At 37.5% G+C, this 22,199-nt stretch overlaps 1 protein-coding gene across 1 annotated transcript; it reads right to left on the minus strand.

Annotated features, from left to right (window-relative positions):
- Positions 1-2,835: 2,835 nt before the first annotated feature.
- On the minus strand, positions 2,836-22,140 carry LOC120500348 (photoreceptor outer segment membrane glycoprotein 2). Its single transcript, XM_039705113.1, has 4 exons — positions 22,041-22,140; positions 9,985-10,653; positions 5,934-6,180; positions 2,836-4,457 (listed from the first exon to the last, which is right to left on the minus strand). Exons 2-4 carry the CDS (start codon positions 10,563-10,565, stop codon positions 4,191-4,193), a joined length of 1,095 nt encoding a protein of 364 aa, XP_039561047.1. The 5' UTR covers positions 10,566-10,653; positions 22,041-22,140; the 3' UTR covers positions 2,836-4,190.
- Between the last annotated feature and the right edge of the window lie 59 nt (positions 22,141-22,199).

Below are 22,199 nucleotides of genomic sequence, written 5' to 3' on the forward strand. Positions count from 1 at the left end.
AACAGTCAAGACATCTTTTACATAGCTATGACCAGTACTTCTTGCTTTTTATGTTACAGGCTGCTGGTTGTCATCATGTTCTCTCTGCTTTGTTGAAGCTTTGGGCACTATTTGAGTGTTAATGATGTTGCTCTTTATGCTTATTCTTAGTATATGCTTATTCTTAGTAAATGATTTTTTAAGAGCTGAACTACTGAAAAGGTAAAAGGTAGACGTAGATAGTTTGAAGCCTACTAACAAAAATGTTCTGAAGAAAATTAGAACAAGAATCCTGTTAATTAAGGGAAAAAAGAAAAGCCACAACACTATTTCTTGTGTAATAAAATCTCAGTGTAAAAAGTTATATAGAGGAGTATTTTCACTATTATATACTTTGCATTATGGTTGAAATCCACTTCTTTTCTAGACAAGAACCTTGAATAATCTCCAATGTAAACTATTCGGATTCCTAATACAACATATATGTTGTTACTTAGATTCTTCTAACCTATTGCTTGACAAGGTGTTCAAAGATACTTTATCAAAAATAGAAGTAGTTTCATTTCTGTGATGCAATCTCTTCTCTTTGTTTTTATCAGTATTTTCCAGGTAGGCTAAATTGGAAGGTTGAGACAGGAAAAAATGGCTAATAATGAAAATCCACTTACTTACATATGTCTCAAATCTAGTTATTTCTAATCCTAGCTACATTTCTCTGAAGTTCCATTCAGTCCAGTCAAAATTGTTCATGAAAGTGAAGTTATGTAAAGGAAATTTGCATTGAAGGAGAGCAAGCTGAAATTCCAAGAGGTGATATATACATGGTTTTGTGTAATGGTAAGAGATGAGGTAGAGAGTTACACATGAGACATTACAATGGGATTTGACTTTTCTTATTGCTGTTCATGAGATCAGTGTCAAAAAAGGAGTATAGTTTATGCTGTGTAAGTACAGGTTGTCAAACAACTTAGAGTCCATCAGACTTAATTTTAGGTTTTTAGGCTTTATGCTTGAGTGAATGAGCTGCAGCAAAATGTTGTGAAGCACAAAGTGGAGACTGTGGATTTCATGATCGTTTGAAGTCCTTGCTGTATTTGTGGTTAGCCTTTTTAGAAAACTGCAGAACCTTATCTCTCCTCCTCAATTGTTCCTGAAATTTAATATTGGCCTCTTTGGGTACAAGAATTGAGATGCTCATCGCGAGGTACCAATTCCTGCTTGAACTATGTTCATTTTAACAAAATCCTAAATGTGCTGCATGTTTATATTTCTTACTACTTTTTCTCTGTGACCAACATAGACTTAAGTGTTTTCAGTGGCAATGAGCAAGCTTTAAAGGAAGAGCATTTTACATGCAATTTCTAAAGAAACTCTCATTGTGCCTTCACCAGAAACTCAACATTACAGTGTTTAATTTATTTTTAAAATTAAGAATTTGATAAAGAAGAGTTTTATGCATAAGTGAGTTCCTTACTCTGGAATTTTCTGTCTTGTTATGAATTTTGGGCTGGATTAAGCATTAGTAACAAATAGGATAGTGTCCCCAGAATCGTATTTATTTTTGTATCTGAGCAGATGCCCTGGCTTAAAGGCTTGGCTCACTAATTCCATCTCCGTCTTTATGAATTACGGAGAATTAAAGATGGAGTCTGTGCTGCTGCCTGAGTTTGTTTCCTTGATCCTGTGCCTCTGGTGTTAAATACTGCAGAAAACCCAAGCTATCATGACAGGTGCTATAAAGGAAGTTGCATATGCAGGGTGTAGCACTTCCATGTTCTGAGAAAATCAATAAATACAAAGCAAAGAAGAAAGCATTTGTTAACAAAAGTAAATTTTATCCTGATACTGTGAAACGAGCTGTTATGCTTTTGTAGTGTATTCCTATCAGTGGAGACTCTGAATGCCTAGACAGGATAGAAATTAACAGTCTAATGATTAAGTAATTACTGGTAATAGGTCAGACAAGGACTGTTGCCTGTGAGATGTATGCTGAAAGTAAGCTAATTTCAAAACCAATCACATTCCACTGCTGCAGTTTGGGGCAGTTAGCTGAGAGATAAAGGTTAATATGCTAAATGCTGATTAATCTTTTATGGTAAAATGTGTTTTCTTCATATGCAAGTAAATGAGCTATGTGGAGGTCAGAGAAAATTGTATAGCTGGATACTTAACCTCTGCTCTTTGTGGCAGTGTGGTGCAGCTACTGCTGGATGGCATTTTTCTGTCTTGACAGAGATGCTGAGGCTGGATCATCAGTTCACTCTTCCTTCCAAATCTGTTTTTTCAGAACAGATTCTTGACAAACCCATTAACTGGAAAGCTATCAAAAGAGTAAGCTCACAGTTCTTATAATTCTACAAGCTTTAGTTATTGAGGTCTAGGGCTGTTTTGCCAAAAATAGAATAAAATCATCTTGAGGAAGTGATTGCTATTGACTGACACAGGTGACACTTGGCGTACTTATCTGATACACTGCATTTAAAGAAAAACATGTGAAATCTGATCAGTTTGCAATACATGAGTGTCTTTCTCCTTGATCTCTCAAAGAACTACAACTTTCTGCATTCATTCTTTTCCAGCCTGTATCAGCTAATTCTAGAGCTGCTGGTAAGTACTTTTGGCTCTCAGAAATGGCTGAAGGAATTGCACACCAGTTAAGTTTTAATCACTCACTGGGCAAAGTGAGTGATTAAAATGAAGACAAGAAGTAGGCATACAGGTAAGTGCAGTGCAAAGGGAAGAATTAGCAGTTCTTGTAGAAGGAAGTCTCAGCTTATAAATCTAGTTCTTTGAAGGGGTTTTAAAATGCTTAAGTGTAGGCCTATCATGTTAGGCAGTGGAGAAATTCCGGTTGAAATTATGGTCATGGACATAGCCTGCTGGAATTACACTACAGATTATTACATTGCACAGTTTATTTACAATATATCCTTATACTATAATCTTTTGCTTTTTCTCATGGGATACAACAATATTTAGGTAAAGAAATTTTTACTGTTATTTTGCACAGTTTCAAAAGCAGGAATGGTTCTATTTAAAATATTTCAGTGATAAAACTTCTTTTACTTGATTATCCAAAGAATGCACTCACAGCAGTGACAAGTGAAATATTTCATTTGGTTTTTCCACCTCTGTTTTTATTGGTACTTTCTTCCTGCTGGCCATTAATGATTGATTACAGTCATAGGGCATCCTGTAACTACAGGTGTTTTGGGCATTGAAGGCTTTCACTCCATGAATTGACCAAGCTCCTGAACATGGTAGCAGGGGCTTAATGTGTGAGTTGTCAGTCTGTCTGCCTTCATTGATTACAAATAACCTCTTCCCACCCCTGGATCAGTGTGGTAAAGTACTTTTGAAACTAGGAGCTTCCAAACATCTAGGATCATCAGTGTTTGTTTCATAGGAAGTATCTACTTGTTTTTAAACTTGTACTATCACATGCTAGTTGGAAGCTTAAATATCCCTGTACAAGCTGTCAGTTTCCTTAAGCAGAGAACTCTTTTCAACTGTACTCTTTGACTTTCAGGGGAGTGGGGCAAGTAGCTTTCTCTAAACTATTGGAGGTGGGGAAATGAAAAGGTACTTCAGACATTTTGGGAAAAACAAGTTAACTTTTTTTGTGGTAACTTTTATTGCCTTCACCTGAATTTCACATACATGGTGCATTCTTGTAGGCTGTAATATACATATATTTTTGCTAAAATTTCCCCATTCCTAACTTGTACCAGCAGAATCTTCATTTCAGTTTTTGTTTTCTTTTTCATAAAGAGTCTTTGTATCCAGTGTAATAATTTTTTCCGGGATTTCCCTGCTACTGTGATTTTTATAGGTTTAATGACAAACTTCTTTGGTACCTATTCAACTAATCTTTATGTTAGTACATGTAGACTCACCCTGTCTGAAATATTTGCTTGTGCATAATGATTATTCTGATGCATTCAGACCATGATAGAAGTCTGTAGGTAAAGGAGAGAAAGTGGGGGAAATTCCTCAAGTTTCTTGCAGTGTTGAGAATCAGGGATTTTACAAGTAAAAACACATCCATCCAAAGAAGTATCAGCATTTCTGGAGCTGTCACCAGTCTGTGGCTTGTTCAATTGTTTTACTAGTTTTTCTACTTTTTTTTCCCCGACCAGATAAAATCTGGTGACTGTAGGACTGTAATAGAGCAAAGCTACACTTGTGATGTCATTTCTTGGAAGATTTACCTACCTAGCTGCAGGGATAGATTTTGTTGTAATATTAGTTTTGTCACAGTCTGTGTTTTGAATGTTAATGTTGGGGTCGTTCATGCCTGAGACGGTGGAGATCTGGTTGGCTTTGCCGAGATTCTTAATGATGTTGATGTTGTATTTGGCAGTTTCCACAAAACTATTTTCTAGTAACCAACCATCTGATTCACCCTCCAGATCTCCTAGCAGAAGGACATTCTTCATGGCTGTCTGCAGGTACCGGACACCAATCAGTACAGAGAGCTGTAAGAAACAATTAATGGTTAAACAGCTGAAATTGCAGCCTCAGTCCTATCACTCAGTTTTCTGACTTGTGTATTTACAGGCCTCATAACTGTGTAAAGCAGACAGACTCTTCATCCTAGCAATATGTCTAACCACTTTTCCAGTTAGTTACATTTTAAAAGAAAGATAGCAGGGAGAGAGGGATTGATTCTCTCTTCATTCTTCAAGTAGCAATCCCCACATAAGTACCTAGAATTACTCGTGAACATTGTAGCCTCAGAGGCTGCAACTAATTGATGTAGAATGGATGATCAATTAATGGAACCATCAATCACTGGGGAAGAAAAACTGTAGTATGTTAATTTCAGTTGATTTTTTTTCCCACTGACATTGATGAAATCAATATTTCTTCCAAGGAGGTTTAATTGTTCCTGTGTAAGCCATATGTGTCAAACATGCCAAGGTATGAAAATTAAGAAGGATGGCGTATAGCAGAGGCTCAAGTGTAAGCTTAGGAAAAAGCCCCACTTTCATTGTTCTGTTAGAATCAAGATCAGCTTGTCAATATTTAAGGGAACACAGAGAGCTGCCTCACAGCTTTTCACATGCTTCAGGTTATTTCTGGCACCACAACCCCTCCTAGAACTGCCTGAGGACTGTTGTGAACGACTTAAATTACAATGCTAATATTTATGTAATAAATAGAGCAATAGTAAAAAACCTAAAACATACTCAAAAGGTAAGAAAACTGGATTGGAGCCTGTGCCATTGGGGAGTCCTTTACTTGTAGATGACAACATCCAAAGAACTCTTCTTTACAGACGTCAGCAGGAGCACTGCAGCTTTGCAGGCGTGTAGCTCGCCTGGGATGTGCTTATTTTGATTGCATAATCAGCAGCCCAATCTACTTCTAAAAGGATGATATGCCATGACTGCAAGTACTGTCTATATGGTGAAACTATAAAAAGGCTTTGAGATATTAATAAAATGCTCAATTTTAATTATAAACAAAAATTAATGCATTGAGCCAAAGACCTACTCATATTTTATATGTTTCTTAAAACTGATTTAAAACAACACTCAGACCTTCTCACCAAATTTCCTTGCATTTGTGTCACTGCATAGATCATCCTGTTTCTGATCCCATAAATACATCAGGAAAGGGAATTGCTATATTCTGTTTGAAAAAGCTCTATAAATTATATACATTATGTAAAAATTATATACATAGTTATATAGTATATAATTACATACATAATCTATAAATTATATACATAGTTTCTGATAGTTCTCATCCTTAACAAGATTTCCTTCTGCTCGGTGGACTTTGGAAAAGTTGTCTTTACTGAAAGAAACCCTACAACATTCCTGAAGTGCTTGTGGACTTTATACTGGATACTGAGGCACTTCTCATGTGTTATGCCATCATCATTTTCCATCCTGGAGAGATAGAAGACTGATTAATCTGATAGAGTCCATTTTTGTGAGACTTACCTCGAACAACCAAATAAGCAATGCTGCAATGCCAATGGATCTCATGATACCAGTGTAGTAATCCAGCAGGGCCTCTCTGCACCCCTTCATCCAGATATTGAGCTCCTCTGTGAGGAAATCGTAGTTGTAGTGAGCACTGTTGTTTGTCAGCTGGTACTGGATGCAGGGCCGTGGCGAGCTGGGGTTGCAGCAGCTGAAGGGGACTCCATCCACCAAGAACTTCCCATCAACGTTGCTCTTCAGACGGCTGCAACAGGACAAAGTCTGGGCATTACAAACCTGGTGGCAGCAGCAGGCAGTGCCTGTGATTTTAGAAAGGGGAGTAACACAGCTCTGCTGCAGTGTAGGCCTCTCCAACATAGCAAAAGGAGAATGAGGATACACTCTCAATGGGAAAAGTTGTTTACTGCAGGAACACTGAATATTGGATTTGCTGTATTTAAGTGTGGTATAGCAAAGTACCTCGTGGTTCTGTGCCACAAGACATGAGTTTATTGTTCTGGGAGATGTTGCCTTTTTAGGTATCTTTGTACTGAGTACTAAAGACAATTTTTGGACCTTTTTATCTTGGTGGAAATCTAATGGAAGTTATATCCCTGGAAATACTGTGTTTCTCTACTTCTGGATTAATTTTTCAACCTAATCATTCCATGAGAGGGATCCTAATACAAGAACAACTTTGTATGCCACAGGAACCACTGGAAATCACCTGCTGGCCTTTTGCCACTGTACCCATTGCAAGGGCTGGTCCAGCACATGTTTTGAGACTAATTCACAAGGAAGTTTCTACTTCTTGTAACTTCACTTTCTGTAACTTTAAGAAATATATTTATTACTAAAAATATTCCTTTCACTCCTCTGTAAGATCAGGAGGAAAACAAGTGGTGAAATAAGAAAGATAAAGAGGAATAGGAAAAAAAAAATCATTGGATGGAAAGAGAACACAGTCTCAAATTAACCAAGATTTTTCTGGAAGATAAATGAATCCTTGGCATCTGTTTTCTTCAGAGAAAGAGAATTTCCAGAAACTGGACAGTATCTAAGAGGCTGAGAGACACTCTCACACCTTGGAGAAGCAATCTCTAAGCATGTATCTATTTTTACGCTTGGCGGAAAAGGCTGATTTCCTGAGACAGCCCCATGGGTGAGAACCATGTTCTGCTTTATCAAGCCCCTTTGTAAGGGGACCATAATACATGATAGATAATTTTCACTTAGATATACAGCATTCACTATTTGCCAATAGTAAATTTTCTACTATTTTCCAAAACGTACTAATTTATTAATGTTTGCAAATAATATTTTTCTGTTCGAGCACAGCTGATCTAAATGAGAGGAAAAGAAATCATTACAAGAAGCTCATTAGGTAAACAGAATGAGCAGAAACACTGTGGTCCAGTCTTGATCTGGAATTTCAAATTAATATATGTAAACTTCAAATGAAACATGAGCTGCTAGGAAGCTCAGTATTTGTGTCAGTGCTGTGATGGCTGAAAAATTGTTTTTATTTTATTGCTGTGAGCCCACTAAATACATCCTCCTTTTTTGTTTCTTGTCCTTTTCTTCCTCTCTTTTTAATTTGGGTTGTAGTGGTTTTTTCTTTTATTTAAAATTCTCTCAAAAACATTTTCCTCAAAGATCTTTCCAGGTAAACCAGGAAGTTCACCTGCCATTTCCCACTCCCATTAGGAATGAGATAGGCATGAATTTTTCTCCATTTTCAAGTCTAGCTTTTCATTTTGTTGCCATCATATCCCTGGCCATGGCAACAGAATGGTGTCAATGCAAAAGAGTCCAAACAATCCACTGAAAATAGACTGAAGTGTGTGAGCCATGTCAGGGGCACAGGAAAAACCAAGCACTGGAAGGGGAGGGAGCCAGAGAGGCACAAACCAGAGGGCTCCAATGTGGGTGGAGAAAAGAAAGCTCACAGAGGAGAGGAAGACTGGCACGTTGTGAAAGGGAAGATCTTACCTGGAAAGGCTAAATGCCCTCTATGTTTCAGGGTATTAAATATATTTAATGACCCCAGTATAGTACAGCATTCAAGATGGTTGAAATACAATGTCTTAAACTGGGTCTTAAGCTTTTCTTTTGATTCCATTTGATGAATTTAAATACTTTCTATTGTTCCAGGCGTGTTATAAAGAGAAATCCTCTTTCTGCTGCCAACAATAGCAGTTTTTAGACTTGGGTTATTCTTCCTGCCACTGTGTTTCCTCTGCTAGTGGCAAATTTAAAAATTATGTCATTTGTGTCTTGGTACTTAATAGTATCTTGGTACTGTTAGAAGGGAAGACCTTAGTAAAAGAGTTGGTGGAGCAACACCTTCACTGCTATTTGCTGTTGCAATTCTAAGTTGTTATGGTATTGTAAAGCAAAAATTTGCTTTTGAGCAAATATGATTTTTACCCAACCAAAGCAATGGTAGCATTGTACTGCTGTAAGCTCACATTCCTACCATTCCACTGACTGTTTCCATGCCTTGTCAAATTGTGGTGTTGGCAATAGAGCTGTAGAACAGGATTTTGCAGGAAGGTGAAAAGTTCCTTTTTCCAAAAGGTTACATGTGAGTTCACAGTATGTCAGATCTCACCTGCTTTGCCTCTTGCTCTACAAACTACTGACACAGAGTACAAGTTGAAACCAAGATTTGATTCCTTCTCTGTCCTTTCAGAACATTACCAGTTGGGCTTTGCTTCCAATGATTTAATAGCAAATGTTTGACTCCCAGATTTTTGGAAGTCATGGTGTTGTTTTGTTATGCAGCACCAACTTGGATTCTGCCAATCAAGATAAAATTAAGCAATTTAACCGCAGCAAAAGAAATTCAGAAATTAATTTCCTCACACATATGTCACTGTCACCTTCTGCCTAAATGGGGAAAAAGCTAACTGACAGTGTATTCTAAAAACAATGACAGAGCACAGGTGAGCCTGCAGAAGAAAACACAGCTTAATTAAGACCCTGGGTAAAACATCACTGTTTCTGCCTCTCTCACAGAAATAAAAGGAAGTATATTTTACTTTTGACCTCACACTAAGCTACTACTCTTAAATTCCTGGGGATCATCTTTGTTGTCATGTCACTTTTCAGCAGAGACCCAAGACTTGAAACAGCTCTGGGTCAGTGTTGTGCGTGACACTTTCTGACTTCTGTCTTGAGAATGCTTGTATTGCTGTATTTCCACAGACAAGTGTCCTCTGTATGCTGATGCCCTCGTTTGTATTCTCCTAGGTCCTGCCCTCTGGCATATTTGCAGCTTTCTATATATGCTTTGCTATCATGGCAGTTTCAAATTGCAAATTCTGTAAAATTAAGACCTTTGGCCTCCCTGTCTCTGGCTTCATTGTCACTGATTTTTGAGTTCAACAAGATGCAGCATTTGACAAATGCCAGTCAAGCTCTTTCCATTTGTCTTTCCTGGAAATGCAAAGCTAATACTCTTTTGTCAGTGAAAACCTTCTTCAGCTTTAGAAGAATTATTACAGACTGGATTGTCTACTTTTGGATGTTTTTAATTTTTATCTTCCCTGTAAGTATTACCACTCTTCTTTTAAAGCATATAATTTCACAATTGCTACATCATGTGAAGCACCACCAGCAGGAAGAAATGGGGGATTTCTGCTTTTTTATGCAGTGTATGTGATGTTTGGCAGTTTCTCACATGTAAACATACAGATTTGAACTTGGGATTGCAAAGTCTAATACCTTGAAGAAGAGGGGTCTTTCAGTGCTTAGAATTGACTGTGCAATGTACTGATAGTACAATCCTTTTCTTACTGTTATCAGCTCACTGTAAATGAAATTAAAATTTTGAGGTAGCTAATTCACCACACTGAAAAAGGAAATACATCTTTGCTTTGCTTGGCATCCCTAAAGACTTAGCAAAAGACAACTTTTTACTGTGCATGTATTTAGCATATTTTGTGAGTAACCTGGTGATTCTGCATTTTTTTAATTAAGGTACAAAGGTCCAGAAAAAAAGGGCTTTCCAGTCTTAAAAGAGTTTTTCTTCTAGAATTTTTTGTTAAGACTGATAAATACTTACTCCAGAACCTCCTTGGAAGCCATATTCAGATACCGAGGAGATACCCACTGAATTTCAAACCAGTCTCTAAAACCATTGTTTCCACAGCAACGGAATCCAATTTGTAACAAATCCACTGTTTTCTTTAAGAAACATCGCCCAGGTATGTCTGTGTCTTTATAGAACTTAATGGCATCCCTCAGTCCGAGATAGAGAGACTCTTCCAGCTCGTTCCTCATGGTGTAGCACATGAGAGCGCCCACCAGGATGCAGAAGGTGAAACAGAAGGTACATACGATGTATGGCAGCATTACTAGTTTCCAGCGAGAGAACTTGTTTGCATCTGAGCAGTCGTAGCAGATTTTGCCCCCCAGAAAGTTGATGATACATGCTATGACCCCTACAGAGATCAGCATGTTGGGGACAGAGTTAATGTCCCCTTTTGCCATCACTTCATTGCGCTTCTTGATCTCTATTTTCAGAAAGAGGCCAAGACTGAAGAGAATGATCCCACTCACTACAGAAACCCAGTTGAGGATCCATAAGATCTGAGCCAATTTGTCCCTCTTGGTTTTGGTGAATTTGACTTTGAGGACAGCCATAGTCAGACACGCATTAGGAAAAGAAGCGTAGGTCAAGGGAAGCTCATAAGCTGATTAGGAGCATGGATCCAAGGCGTGCAGTAGAAATCTGAAGAAGAGGGAGAGAGATTACTGTCTGTTTGACCAGGTATTTATAGAGCCTACAAAAGAACTTCCTGCACGAACTCATGCACTCTGAGTCCTGCCAAGGGAATGTCCCAGTGAAATTTATTGCTTAAATTTCATAACAATGTGAATGAATCACTTTAAAAAAATGTCTAAGGACCAACTAGAGCAATTAAAAGTAAGTGAATAGTATGAACAGAGACTCTGGATTCCTATGAATTTTTGTCAAGACCAATTTTCTGTGCAGACTTGATATCTAAAAGTGAACTGGTCTGCTGTCTTTTCTTCAGAAGACTCAGTGTCTTTCCCTTCTATTTGTTGCCTGTATTTTTTTAAATAATTATAGGTATTTATTATTCTTAGGTTCCTGTGTTATGGTCAGGTTTGTGTTCAAAAGTTGAATAAACAAACATATATACAGCCTTCTTTTTGTCTTTCCTCTCCAGAAAACTTGCTTGTCTTGTTCCTAATTTGGCAACTCTCATTAGAGTGATTTTATACTGTAAAACTCTGCAATGTATAATTATATAGTCATTTAATTCCACTAATACAATGACATTTATAAACAGTAAATTGTAATCCTGTAAATCTGGGGAAATAGAGATGTATAAGCATCATAATATTTTCTAAATTAGTGGATGCTATTACTGAATAAAACCTGGATCAGCTAAAACAGGATGAAAAACACCTGGGGACAGACAAGCTGGACAAAAGGAGGGCTACATTGACCCATAAAGGATCCCCAGCTGCAGTGAAGCTTAGCATTGGGTAAGCAGATTGTTGCAGAATGCAGTTTAAAAAGGTAATGGAATCCCAGCCTCTTCATGTGTTTACGTCTGAAGGAATCAGTTCAGTTTGTACAGGCAAGGAATACATTGTTATTCGTATTAGGATATGGCTAAATATTTTCATACACTAAGATTTTAAGGCCTGTGAGATCTAATTAATTTAAGTTTCATTTATTTACTCCTGCATTTACAGATAAAACTGATTCCTCTCAAAGCTATTTGGCTCTTTGTATCTGTACAATATAGAGAATAGTGTACAAAATGCACAGTATTTTTTCTTACCAGTCTATTTCCAAAGGTGTTGAGGCTAGCAGCTTTCTGAATTTAAAAACAGGGTCCTAGTTGTAATGATTGTTAAGGCTGATTATCAGCTATGGCTGAATATTGGTTGTGATCATATTGTGATAATCATATAAATGATAGACACCTTACAGAGATGTCCAAAGAATAGTCATTTATAAAATTACAACACTTGCTTCACACCAGTCTTCTCCAGTACTGTTCAGACCTCCTTTGAAGGGATCATGCTCTGGTGGTACAGAATTAAGCTTCCCTGTGAATTCAGCTGACAGCCTGAATAAGCCTGCTAAGCCTGGAGACAGTATCTTTGATTGCTTCACCAGTTAAGCAGTTTGTGACTTGACCTTAAATAACTGTAAATGATGGCTGCTAATAGATTTATTTGCCCCTGATACTCAGAGCTCACAACAGCAAGAATCTGTTGTGAAATTTCTGATTGCTGATACACCGTTCATGTTCAATGGCCAGCACACATGAATGTATCACTCACTGTTTGTTTCTGTGAAACACATATTTGAACAGTGCCTCAAAATTGTTCAGCACACAATTAGTTACAGTGTCACTGAAAACACCCTACTTGTCAAACATAGTTAATTTTAACATTTGGACAAAAGTTGTAAATAGTTCTACTCAAAATTAATCTACTCCAGAGGCATTGTTGATTTTTGAAGATGTAGATTTGAGACTTTGTCATATTCTAGCCATAAAGATATTTGAAGTTGAGTTCCATAAGCAAGGATACATTCAATCTCAGGTAGCTGTTCTGTCCCTAATTTTCAGATGCCTGAATTTTAAAAAAAGTAAAAAGTTTCTGTGGAAAAAAAATTCTCCTGGTAATTCCTTGTCTCCAGAAATTCTCATAAGGTATTCTTAGCTTTCTTTGTGCTTTTTAAGTATTGTTGTAGGATCAGATTTCCTTGAATATTTGACATTTATCTTACAGTGCTACCCACACCAACAGCCTAAGATCTGTGATTTCATGGAGTCCTAGTGCCAGAGAAAAGGGATGGAATGGCTGGTTGTTGTAGTTCAAAGACCACTTGTTGACTGACCCTGGCTGTCACTGATATACTTGGGATTGATCTTTGGGAGACACTGTGCTTCTCATGAAACCTTGAGTGCATTGAATCTGGGACAGAAGAGCAAATTATCTATTCTGTTCCCTGTTCCTAGCCTTCTACATGGATACTTATGTTAAGATTTTCACCCGTGCTAACAGTTTAATAGAATTTATTTCTGATAATAAGATTCTCTTCATATCATAAAGAATTTTATAAATGCATCATAACATTATTCTTTCCCTAACTGTTTAATAAAGTATTGAATACTAATACACTTATTAGTGTAAGATCTATTGGAACACATGCACAGCTGTGTAGTATAATTTTTTGAACGCCATGAAGAAAGGTTTTCCAGCTGAAAGAACTGAACTGCAGTTATTAGCTAAAAGTGTCAGTCTTGCTCTGCAAACTGTGTCTGTTCTCTCCAAGTCATAGTTGGCAGTGGGTTACTGTAAAGCCACAAATGACCCAGGATTTCAGTGGAAGTAACGCCTCTGTCATAGTTCTCAGAAACCTTTGCATGTGAGCCCCTCCGGAGTTATGAATCATACACACACAGACATACTTTCCCCAGCTATGGGACAGCAAACTGGATTTTATTCTCTAAAGGGAGAAATAATTCTTTCAACAAAAGAAGACAAATAAGTGTGGAAATCTGTCCCATAGTATCAATACTGTTCTCAAGCTTTCTTTGTCTAATGCAAATTTATCTAACTTTAAACACAGCTTCCATCACCATACAATTTGCTTCCAAGATGTCACCTACCTGTTCCTTTGTTATCAAATTCCCCTAACTATATTGAACAAGACATAGCACAGCTATTTCTTAATAACATTTACTTGTTAGATACAAATTGTTCACAGAAATTTTGCTATTTTGTCATAAACAAGCCCCATCTTATCTTACTGGTTTTGTTAAAATCTGCTATTTTAGCTAAACATACATTGATATTTGTGACATTATAAAAGAAACCACTAACCTGCTTCAGAGGCCTGAACAGGATCTCAAAACTGGTAACTTGCTGAATAGAAGGGAGAAAATACCTGAATTGGACATCCTGAGGATGACTGAAATACTGATTTCCTGATGTCTCTGTAGTTGCTCTGGCTTCACACTGACTCACCAACAGAGATGGAGAAACCACTTCAACTCTCCTGCCTGTGCTAATCTCTCCTTCATCTCTAATCGTAGCTAAGAGATTTATTTCAAGGTTCTTATGCCACCAGATTAAATCCTGCAAAACAGGCCAATTAACTGAGTGTGAACTGAGATTCTACCAACAAAATGGTTTATAGGACTTTCTTCTACCTTTTTACCCTGCTGGAGATTTGGGCTAGTAAGCAACATAACTGTTTTTTAGTACCTGCTGATGTCTTCAGTAGCTCTTAACTTGTTATTAACAATAAATATGCCTCCAAAGGAGGGAAGAATGGGAATAATGAAGCTTTGTGATTCTGTGGGAAGGGAAAATCTATCTTAGGCAACTGTCATTTATATCCACTATTATGTTCCTTACCCATCATTCCATATTTTGTTACTTTGGATGAAATTTTCTGTTCTCTGTGTATTGAATGTGATTGTCCAAGAAAAGAATTCAAGTAACCAAGAGCAATTGGATCATCTGTGTGATTCACGGTAGCTTCTGGTTTGGGAAGCTTTTGAGGTTCAAGAACAATCTAATAGAAACCTCTGTCCTTGTCTCTTATCTAGCTCTATTCCAAGCCAGAAGCAAAAGCAAAGGTGTCATGTCCTCTGGCTTTTCTGAGCCATGTAGCAATTTGTGGGACAGACGTGGCTGGTTTGAACTGGCAATGGTCATGGCAACAAGCTGAGTCTGAGCAGGTGATGTCAGTACCAAAACTGAATCCCTAAGCAGGACCTGTTTGAGCTGTAGGGTCCATATCTATAACACCCTAGCACAGCAGAGAGAGTTCAGTGGGCACATGGCTGACTGCAAGAGATGCTGCACCAGGCATTGTAAACGTGTAGAAATATTCTCAGAAGCATAAACTGTCCTCTCCTGGCTTATGATAAGCAATAAACCAGCAACCTGATATGACTGTGATTCTAACTCTGTGTTCTGGCAGTACACTGGCTCTATCCTGCCTGTGTCCCAATGATTCAGAGCATATGTGATATATCTGTTGGACCTACTGCATATGGACCACACAAATGCTTGCATATGATCAAATGCACCCCAATTGCATTGAATTAATCCTGTGCACCAGTCATTCATGCTTTGGACTTGTACTCGTGCAGACCACAGGGAATATTTTAGATCTGTTCAAATGTGTTGGTTTGTGTACAGATCAACTCCATGGAACCATATTCAATAGGTATAATGTATTCCTTGGGTACAGCACAAGCACACAAATGTACACATTTTGAGCTGTTGTTCAGCTGGTATGTGATATATCAGAAATCCTGGAGAAATGGCTGTAGTACTTTTCTTTGCTAAAACAAAAGCTCACTTGTGAAAACTCTACCCATCTCCAGAACGACAAAGGTGTTAGCCCTGAGTGTTAGAAAATGTTAGTGCCTCAGTTACCTAGTAGCAGGAAACTGCACCTTCCCTGTGGCTGCTTTGCAACACAAACCTTGTACCGGCGTGCAAGCAGGAGATGGCAGTGCTGCTGTATGAAGGCTTTTTCTACAATACAGAGCAAGAAGCTTTTTGCCTTTTTTTTTTTTTTCCAGTTTGCAGTAGAGATTAGAGGTCATTCACACAGCTAATGGAAGCTCAAGAATGCCTCATTGTAAGAAATTACTTAAATCCAATTGTAATGCAGTTAGAGGTCAGTGCTACCTGTATTTTTTGTTCCATCTCATATTTGGAAATGGTTTCAGCTGCAAATGCAATATCAAAAGTTGAATTATTCAGAAGTTAGTTCTGTGTTATGGCAGTTTATAATTAACCATGATGCACTTTCTTGCAGACCTTTGGGACACCTGAACATCATGACCACAGAATAGCATTTTGTAACTTGTAGGAGTGGTTGTACATGGAGGATTGCATCTATCACCCAGAGGTATAGAAAGAGATCACACACTTTCCTGCTAACAGTGGAGATTGCTGTGCATCTGAAACAGGTAAATTTAACAAATGTTTGCCCAATTACTTACTTATTTTGTACCATTCGTATATAAGTCTCCAGGCAAGGACAGATGTGTTATGATCAGTGTAATGAAATAACTAGTTGGAATGATGCAACATTTAATTTTACATCTAGTTTACAAAAATTAATATTTTTTTAAAATATTTGGATGGCTTTTCATTTCACCTTGTATTTAATACAAATGACAACTAATGATGCAAGATTTTGGAGTACTAGTCTAAAACTGGAGGCACTTGGTAAGTCTGATGGAAGCAAGAGCTATACAATCTTTCCTTGTGAGCTGGGGCAAGTCCATATTCAGGAAGAGATTCTCACTGATATGTGATAATGGGGAGAGGACATGAACAACAATTTGCTCTTTTTGGTTTTTGTAAAGTTGTGAACCACATGGTAGACACTTGTAGAATTAAGGTATTAAACAAATAGAAGTAATTGAGTCTTTGAAGAGCATTAATTTCTCAATAACATTTTTTGACTTTTAGGAAGGAAGTATAGTGGTATTTAGATGATTATGGTTGTAGTAGATAAAGATATCTAAGTTAAGTCACAACATCTGAAATTCTTATGGAATTGCAGAATTGGCAGAGGGAATGTCAAAATGTAAAGGCAAGAAGTAATGCTAATAGTCAATAATTCAAAAGGACAGAGTTTGTACATTAAAATGACAAAAGCTTATTGAAAATGAAGTAATTTATATTTTTTCACAACTACAACTCTACGCTGTACTACAGTAGTACCAGGAGATCCACTGTACTATGTTCCATGAAAAATATGAATACTATAACTGTAGCTCATCTAATTGCCTCAAGAACACCACAGAGGAAACAAATCAGAAAAAGAAGTCATACATTTTTCAGATGTGTAAAGGTTATAACAATATGGATGCTGAAAATCAGTCTCAGGCAGAAAAGGAAATTATAGCAGACGTGCATGAACTGCCCTGCATGTGTACGGCTTGTCATTCAGGGTCCTGTGCATTGCAGGAAAATCCATATCAGTACCTTTCAGGCTGGCTCTGATTTCAATCCATAGGAGCTGTACTGTCCACAATCTCTGAGTCATCCACTCATGACTCACAATGAGTCATTACAAATGGAAAACTAAGGCACAGAAATAGTGTATTCACCTTAAAATCAGACCAGCAGTCTGTAGTACAGCTGGAAGTGAACATGTATTTTATATTGCCTGGTAACCTAAAACTTCCATCTTGGCTGTAACTACTTTCTGAAGACTAGAATCCATTTTTACAACCTTAATCATAATGAGACCATGCAGCAATCTTGCATTTCACTTTTGTACCTTATTCACTACGGATCTTATCCTCACAAGCCAGGTAGCAGGAAGCTTTTTGCAGAATGGAATTATACACATATTATGAGGCCTGGCAGCAGAATTCTCTTTACATAATGAGGTAAAATTTTCCTTTTTAAATTCCATATCTCATAGCATCAATACTTTAGTGCACTATACTGACCCTTCTTCTCCTAGCAAAGTAGGCAGACATACACACTGTCACATTTCTCCTCAAAAAAATTAATCAGTAAATAAATCCCTTCCTAAATTAATCAGTACTTATTCTCAGCTTACTATAAACCTGATGTTGATGCTATTTTTCACACTCCAGACATCATTTGAACTGAGCAATATTACTCAGGTCATATTGTAGGGAATTTGAGATTCTTTTGGAAAGAAAGACAGTTACCAAGGGGGAAAAAAAAAAACGACCAAAAAACTCATGGGAGTTTCTGAAGCTGTCAAATAGACAGAAGCCAGAACCCAGACAGTACTTTTTTTTCCAAGATCCGTCTGTCCCTTGTGTGGTGACTTCATGCTTATTGACATTGTGTCGAGAAATCACAATTGTGGAGAAAGACTGAAGGAACTCAGGTGTCTTAGTGTAGAGAAGACTGGTGGTGAGAGAAGAAAATAGTGTTCAAATAATTTTATTGGTAGTTGCACAAAGGAAAGGAATAAATTCGTTTGGTGACAGGATATGAGGAGAATAATGGGTGAAATAATTCTTTCAGTGAGAATAGCAAAGCAGCCCCTAAGAAACTCCTTGATTTCTATCAACAAAGTACTTTTACAACAGGTTGATGAACACTGGCCAGGAGTGTTGTAGGGACAGTCAGAAAAGGGGCTGAACTAAATGTCTCAAGGTCTGTGATTTGTCATTTGCCATTAACTAGATACATGTTTAAACATCTGCAAAAGTTGGTAAGAGCTTTCTCAGCTTTGACTGATACTTCCTTTGCTCCTTGACTTTTGCCAGAAATGTGAGCTTATGATGTTTTTACCTTTCTACTCTTCAGTGAAAGCATTGTTTCCACCTCCATTTATATATTAATTTTAGTTAAAATTTTCAACAGTTTTTCAATTCTAGGAGTCGATGTATGTTCACTTACTAACTAACCAAACCTGTGAATTTTTCATCTTTAAGGCCTGGTTATCCTGCTATCCATATCCTCTTTTTTTTTTTTTCTTTCCTTCTCTCTCTTCTTTTTCCTGACATCTCCAAAATTTTTGTGAAGCTTTGTCTTCTGTAGTCAACCTAGCAGAAACATTATTCAGAACTTCTGACTCATACAGAAATAAATAAGTATTGCCAAGACCCCAAAGTCCAGGCAAGGAAGTTCCAATGGAAGTGTTTGAAACCAATGAGTCTGGACTTCGCAGGATGAGTCATCTACTGCCATACATGTTGATTTGAAGAAAATAACAGTGGAGTTCAGAAGTTCTTGCACTTTGTTAATCATGTCACCCTTCTCCATCACAGACCTATGAATATGTTTGTGTATAGGTGCAGATTGAAATATTTAAAGATTGCTTGAAGAAAAGTTTGATCATTCCTTTCAGACAAAAACTAAAATTCTCACATCTCTCTTACTACACAAAAAAGAAGATTTCCAGGAAAGCAAACTTATTTTTCCATTGCTATACCTTATGAAGCCTAGGGAACCAGAAGTTGGAAGCCTTAGAAAGTTATGTGCCATGTATAGGCATTCCTGGAAATTCTGATCTATTTATTCAAACAAAAAAGATATTAGAAGTGGGTACCCCATTAGTTATGTGACTATATTCTCATATCTGTTCTTTATTAAATTAAAAAAAGAAAAGCTAAAGCTATGTCTAGTTGTGCCCAGAAATAGTTTGCTTTCACTTTGGTCTTCACTGGCTTGTTTCTATATTTTTTTTAAATTCAGACCAATTCTATTTATTGCCTCATTACATGATTTAACATTTATTACATTCGATCTTAAATAATTATGCATAATATTTATAAATATTAAATAGCCATATTAAGATGTAAGAATATCTTTACATGACTGGGGTTTATTTTTCATACAGTCAAACTTATTAGAAAACCATATTCATTGCCATGCACATACCAGCACAATTAAATTTTTTTGTTCACATCTTTTCATAGAAACTGTGGTTATAATAAAGTTTGGTCTGGCAAGCCTTTTGGGATTTGGAGTAATTTCTGTAATTAATCCTCCTGCTCTCTAACTTCAGAGTTTTGGTGTGCAGTACTTTTCTTCTTGCAGTCTACAGCCAAGTGAGACATTCAGGACTGAATTAAGACAACACACAGTGTTGTAGTTTAACCCCAGGTAGCAACTAAGTCCCAGCAGCTGCTTGTTCACTTCCCCACCCCTATCCCAGTGAGGAAAAAAGTGGATAGAAAGGGCAAACCTCATGGGGTGAGTTACAAACAATTTAATAATTGAAACAAAATATGAAAGATATTAACAATTAGACACTACTACTACTAATTGTAATGGAAAGAGAAATAAAACCCAAGAGAAACAAGACATGTGCAATACAATTGTTCACCACCCACTGCCTGATGCCCAGCCTGTCCCCCAGCAGCCATTGACACCTCATGGCCAATTCCTTCCCTGTTAATATAGTGGGCATGATGTTCTGTGGCATGAAATATCCCTTTGGACAGTTTGGGTCAGCTGTCCTGGCCATGATCCTCTCCATTCTTGAGCACCTCCTCACTGGCAGAGCACAGGAAGCTGAAAAGTCCTTGATTTAGAGGAAGAACAACTCAAACCCAACTAAAACATCAGCCTGCTGCCAACATTACTCTCATACTAAATCCAGCAATGTACCAGTTACTATAAAGAAAATTAACTCTATCCCATCTGAAACCACGACAATTTGCTTTACTGATTTATTTTGCACTACCTGGCATACTTAAAAACCTTCAGAACAAACAGAGAAGTGCCCATTTGCTGTGGTTCACAGCTGCTGACTAACAGCTGCAAAAAGAGCCACATTTTTACATTGAGATAGCCAACTAGAACTAACAATGTAAGAGTTGAACAAAGGGCATAGGACAGGTTTTGGCACAGGGTAACTTTTTCCAAGGGAAATCAGCACAATGAATCTGAGCTTAATTACATGTACTATCAAAAAGAAAAAAAAAAGAATAAAGAAAGAAAAAAGAAAAAAAGAAACTAGAGTAGCCCAATTTCATATTCTTATTTACATAGAGATTTTAATGTGCTGGTTTTGGTTGTTTCAGGTTTTTTTGGTGTGTGGTAAAGATATTCTGCAAGTCTGCACTGACAGAGGAAACACTGGTATCTGTTATACTTACCAACATCTCTGAACCTAAAATAGTAGAACAGAAAGCCTTGAAGAAGTTTTTGGTCTATTTCTGGAGCAGTGATTTAAAAAAGATTAGATCTTTTCTTTAAGGACTTCCTTTACATAAGTGGAAACAGATTTTCCTTTTGAAAAGACTCAGTTTATTTTTTTTCTCTGCTTGACTTTTATTTGAACCATCCAGGTTTTGTCTGCTTACGAAGAGCATGTGGTAATTTGGAAACTTGCATCTCACTGTATTTCAAGTGATGATGAAAGAAAGGCTATTTGGCCTTTTAGAGCTTTCAGTGTGCACAAAAGCATGTATACCTGGTCTGAGTCCCATGATAATGTACATGTCAATTGTGTTAGATAATGAATTAACTTGTGAAGTTCCAGAGTGATGAGAGAAACTATGCCCCCTGGATCTGAAACGAAGAACAGGTAAACAGACAAACCAGATAAACAAGTTTGTTAAGGCCTTTCCATTCTCTTTAATTGAATCAGAAAATTCTCCTGAATAATTGTACACCGCAGGCAACATGTCAATTATTTGGGGAACAATAAAGTACTCTTCACAAATGGATTCATACTCATGAGCTCCTCATTACATCTAGCATGCAGCAAGTTTTGTTGGCAAAACTTATTTGCTTAAATTAAGAGGTGGTTAGGGTATTTATTTCAGTTATAATATAGGAGGAAAAACACTGCCTACTTTAGAGTGAATGTGAAAAAATTATTTGTTTGGTGCATAAGAGGAGCTGCTTATGCTAGAATAACTGTCACCTTTGCAATACCTTTATAACAGATTTGAAGGAATATGTAGTTCTAGTTAAATATTTTCCATCTCAGAAATTGTAAGTGCCTTTTAAAGGTAAGCAAAACCCATAACTCCTTTTTCTAACCCAGGAAAAGATGCACTTTTTATACTACTGTGTGTATTAAAAAAAAAAAACCAAACAAACTCTCTCCACCTACTGCCATCAACATTGGTTCATTTCCATTCACAAAATGAACATTTCTTCACTCCATCAGCTTTCTTATTATCTGCTTCAATTGTTAGGACACGTAATACACACATGCATTCAGTACATATAGAGAAATGTATGCTTATCACCAGTGTTTATCCACAGCACTATCACTGTGGCCCACTGGTTGAGGCAATTCCCTTTGTTAATGAAGAAGCATCTTCCTGAAACTGACACTGAACAACTCGCAACTGTTTGGGTTCACTGCTAGGTTTGTTTCACAGCTGCCACTTCTGGGTAACTCACTTGTAAACTACCAGAGCTAAAATCCTCCTTTTCATAAAGCAGCAGGAGGAGATACTGTTTCCTAACCTTACTCTTTAACTGTGATCTCCTTGTGATGAATGAAGATAGTGTGAATAATTTAAGCCTAATCTTTTTATCCAGCTGGCAGTAGAGAAATAAAGGCACTTTTTTTTTTTTCCCCCTGCTTAAGGAAATTTCACATGAGAGGAACACTACGGTGTGCTTACTCACTTCACACAAGCTGCTGTGAGCACAGCAAATCCGCACTTCCTCCTTCCCGCAGCACAGGCCTCTGGCAGGTGCCGCTGTGCCTGGCGGAGGCAGCCTCTGGGCTGGCGCTGCGGGCTGCTCTGCGGTGATGGCACCCACCGAGGAGCGCCCGCTCCGAGG

The sequence above is a fragment of the Passer montanus genome, unplaced genomic scaffold (genome assembly GCF_014805655.1).
Source record: "Passer montanus isolate IOZ18808 unplaced genomic scaffold, ASM1480565v1 scaffold18, whole genome shotgun sequence".
In the NCBI taxonomy this organism is placed as follows: domain Eukaryota; kingdom Metazoa; phylum Chordata; class Aves; order Passeriformes; family Passeridae; genus Passer; species Passer montanus.

Coding starts and splice junctions, on each gene's coding strand:
- LOC120500348 (XM_039705113.1), bottom strand. CDS start 10,565: ATGGCTGTCCTCAAAGTCAAATTCACCAAAACCAAGAGGGACAAATTG. Junction 6,181..9,984: donor GCTTCCAAGGAGGTTCTGGA/GTAAGTATTTAT, acceptor GTCCTGTTGCAG/CCGTCTGAAGAGCAACGTTG. Junction 4,458..5,933: donor TGCTTATTTGGTTGTTCGAG/GTAAGTCTCACA, acceptor TGTTTCTTACAG/CTCTCTGTACTGATTGGTGT.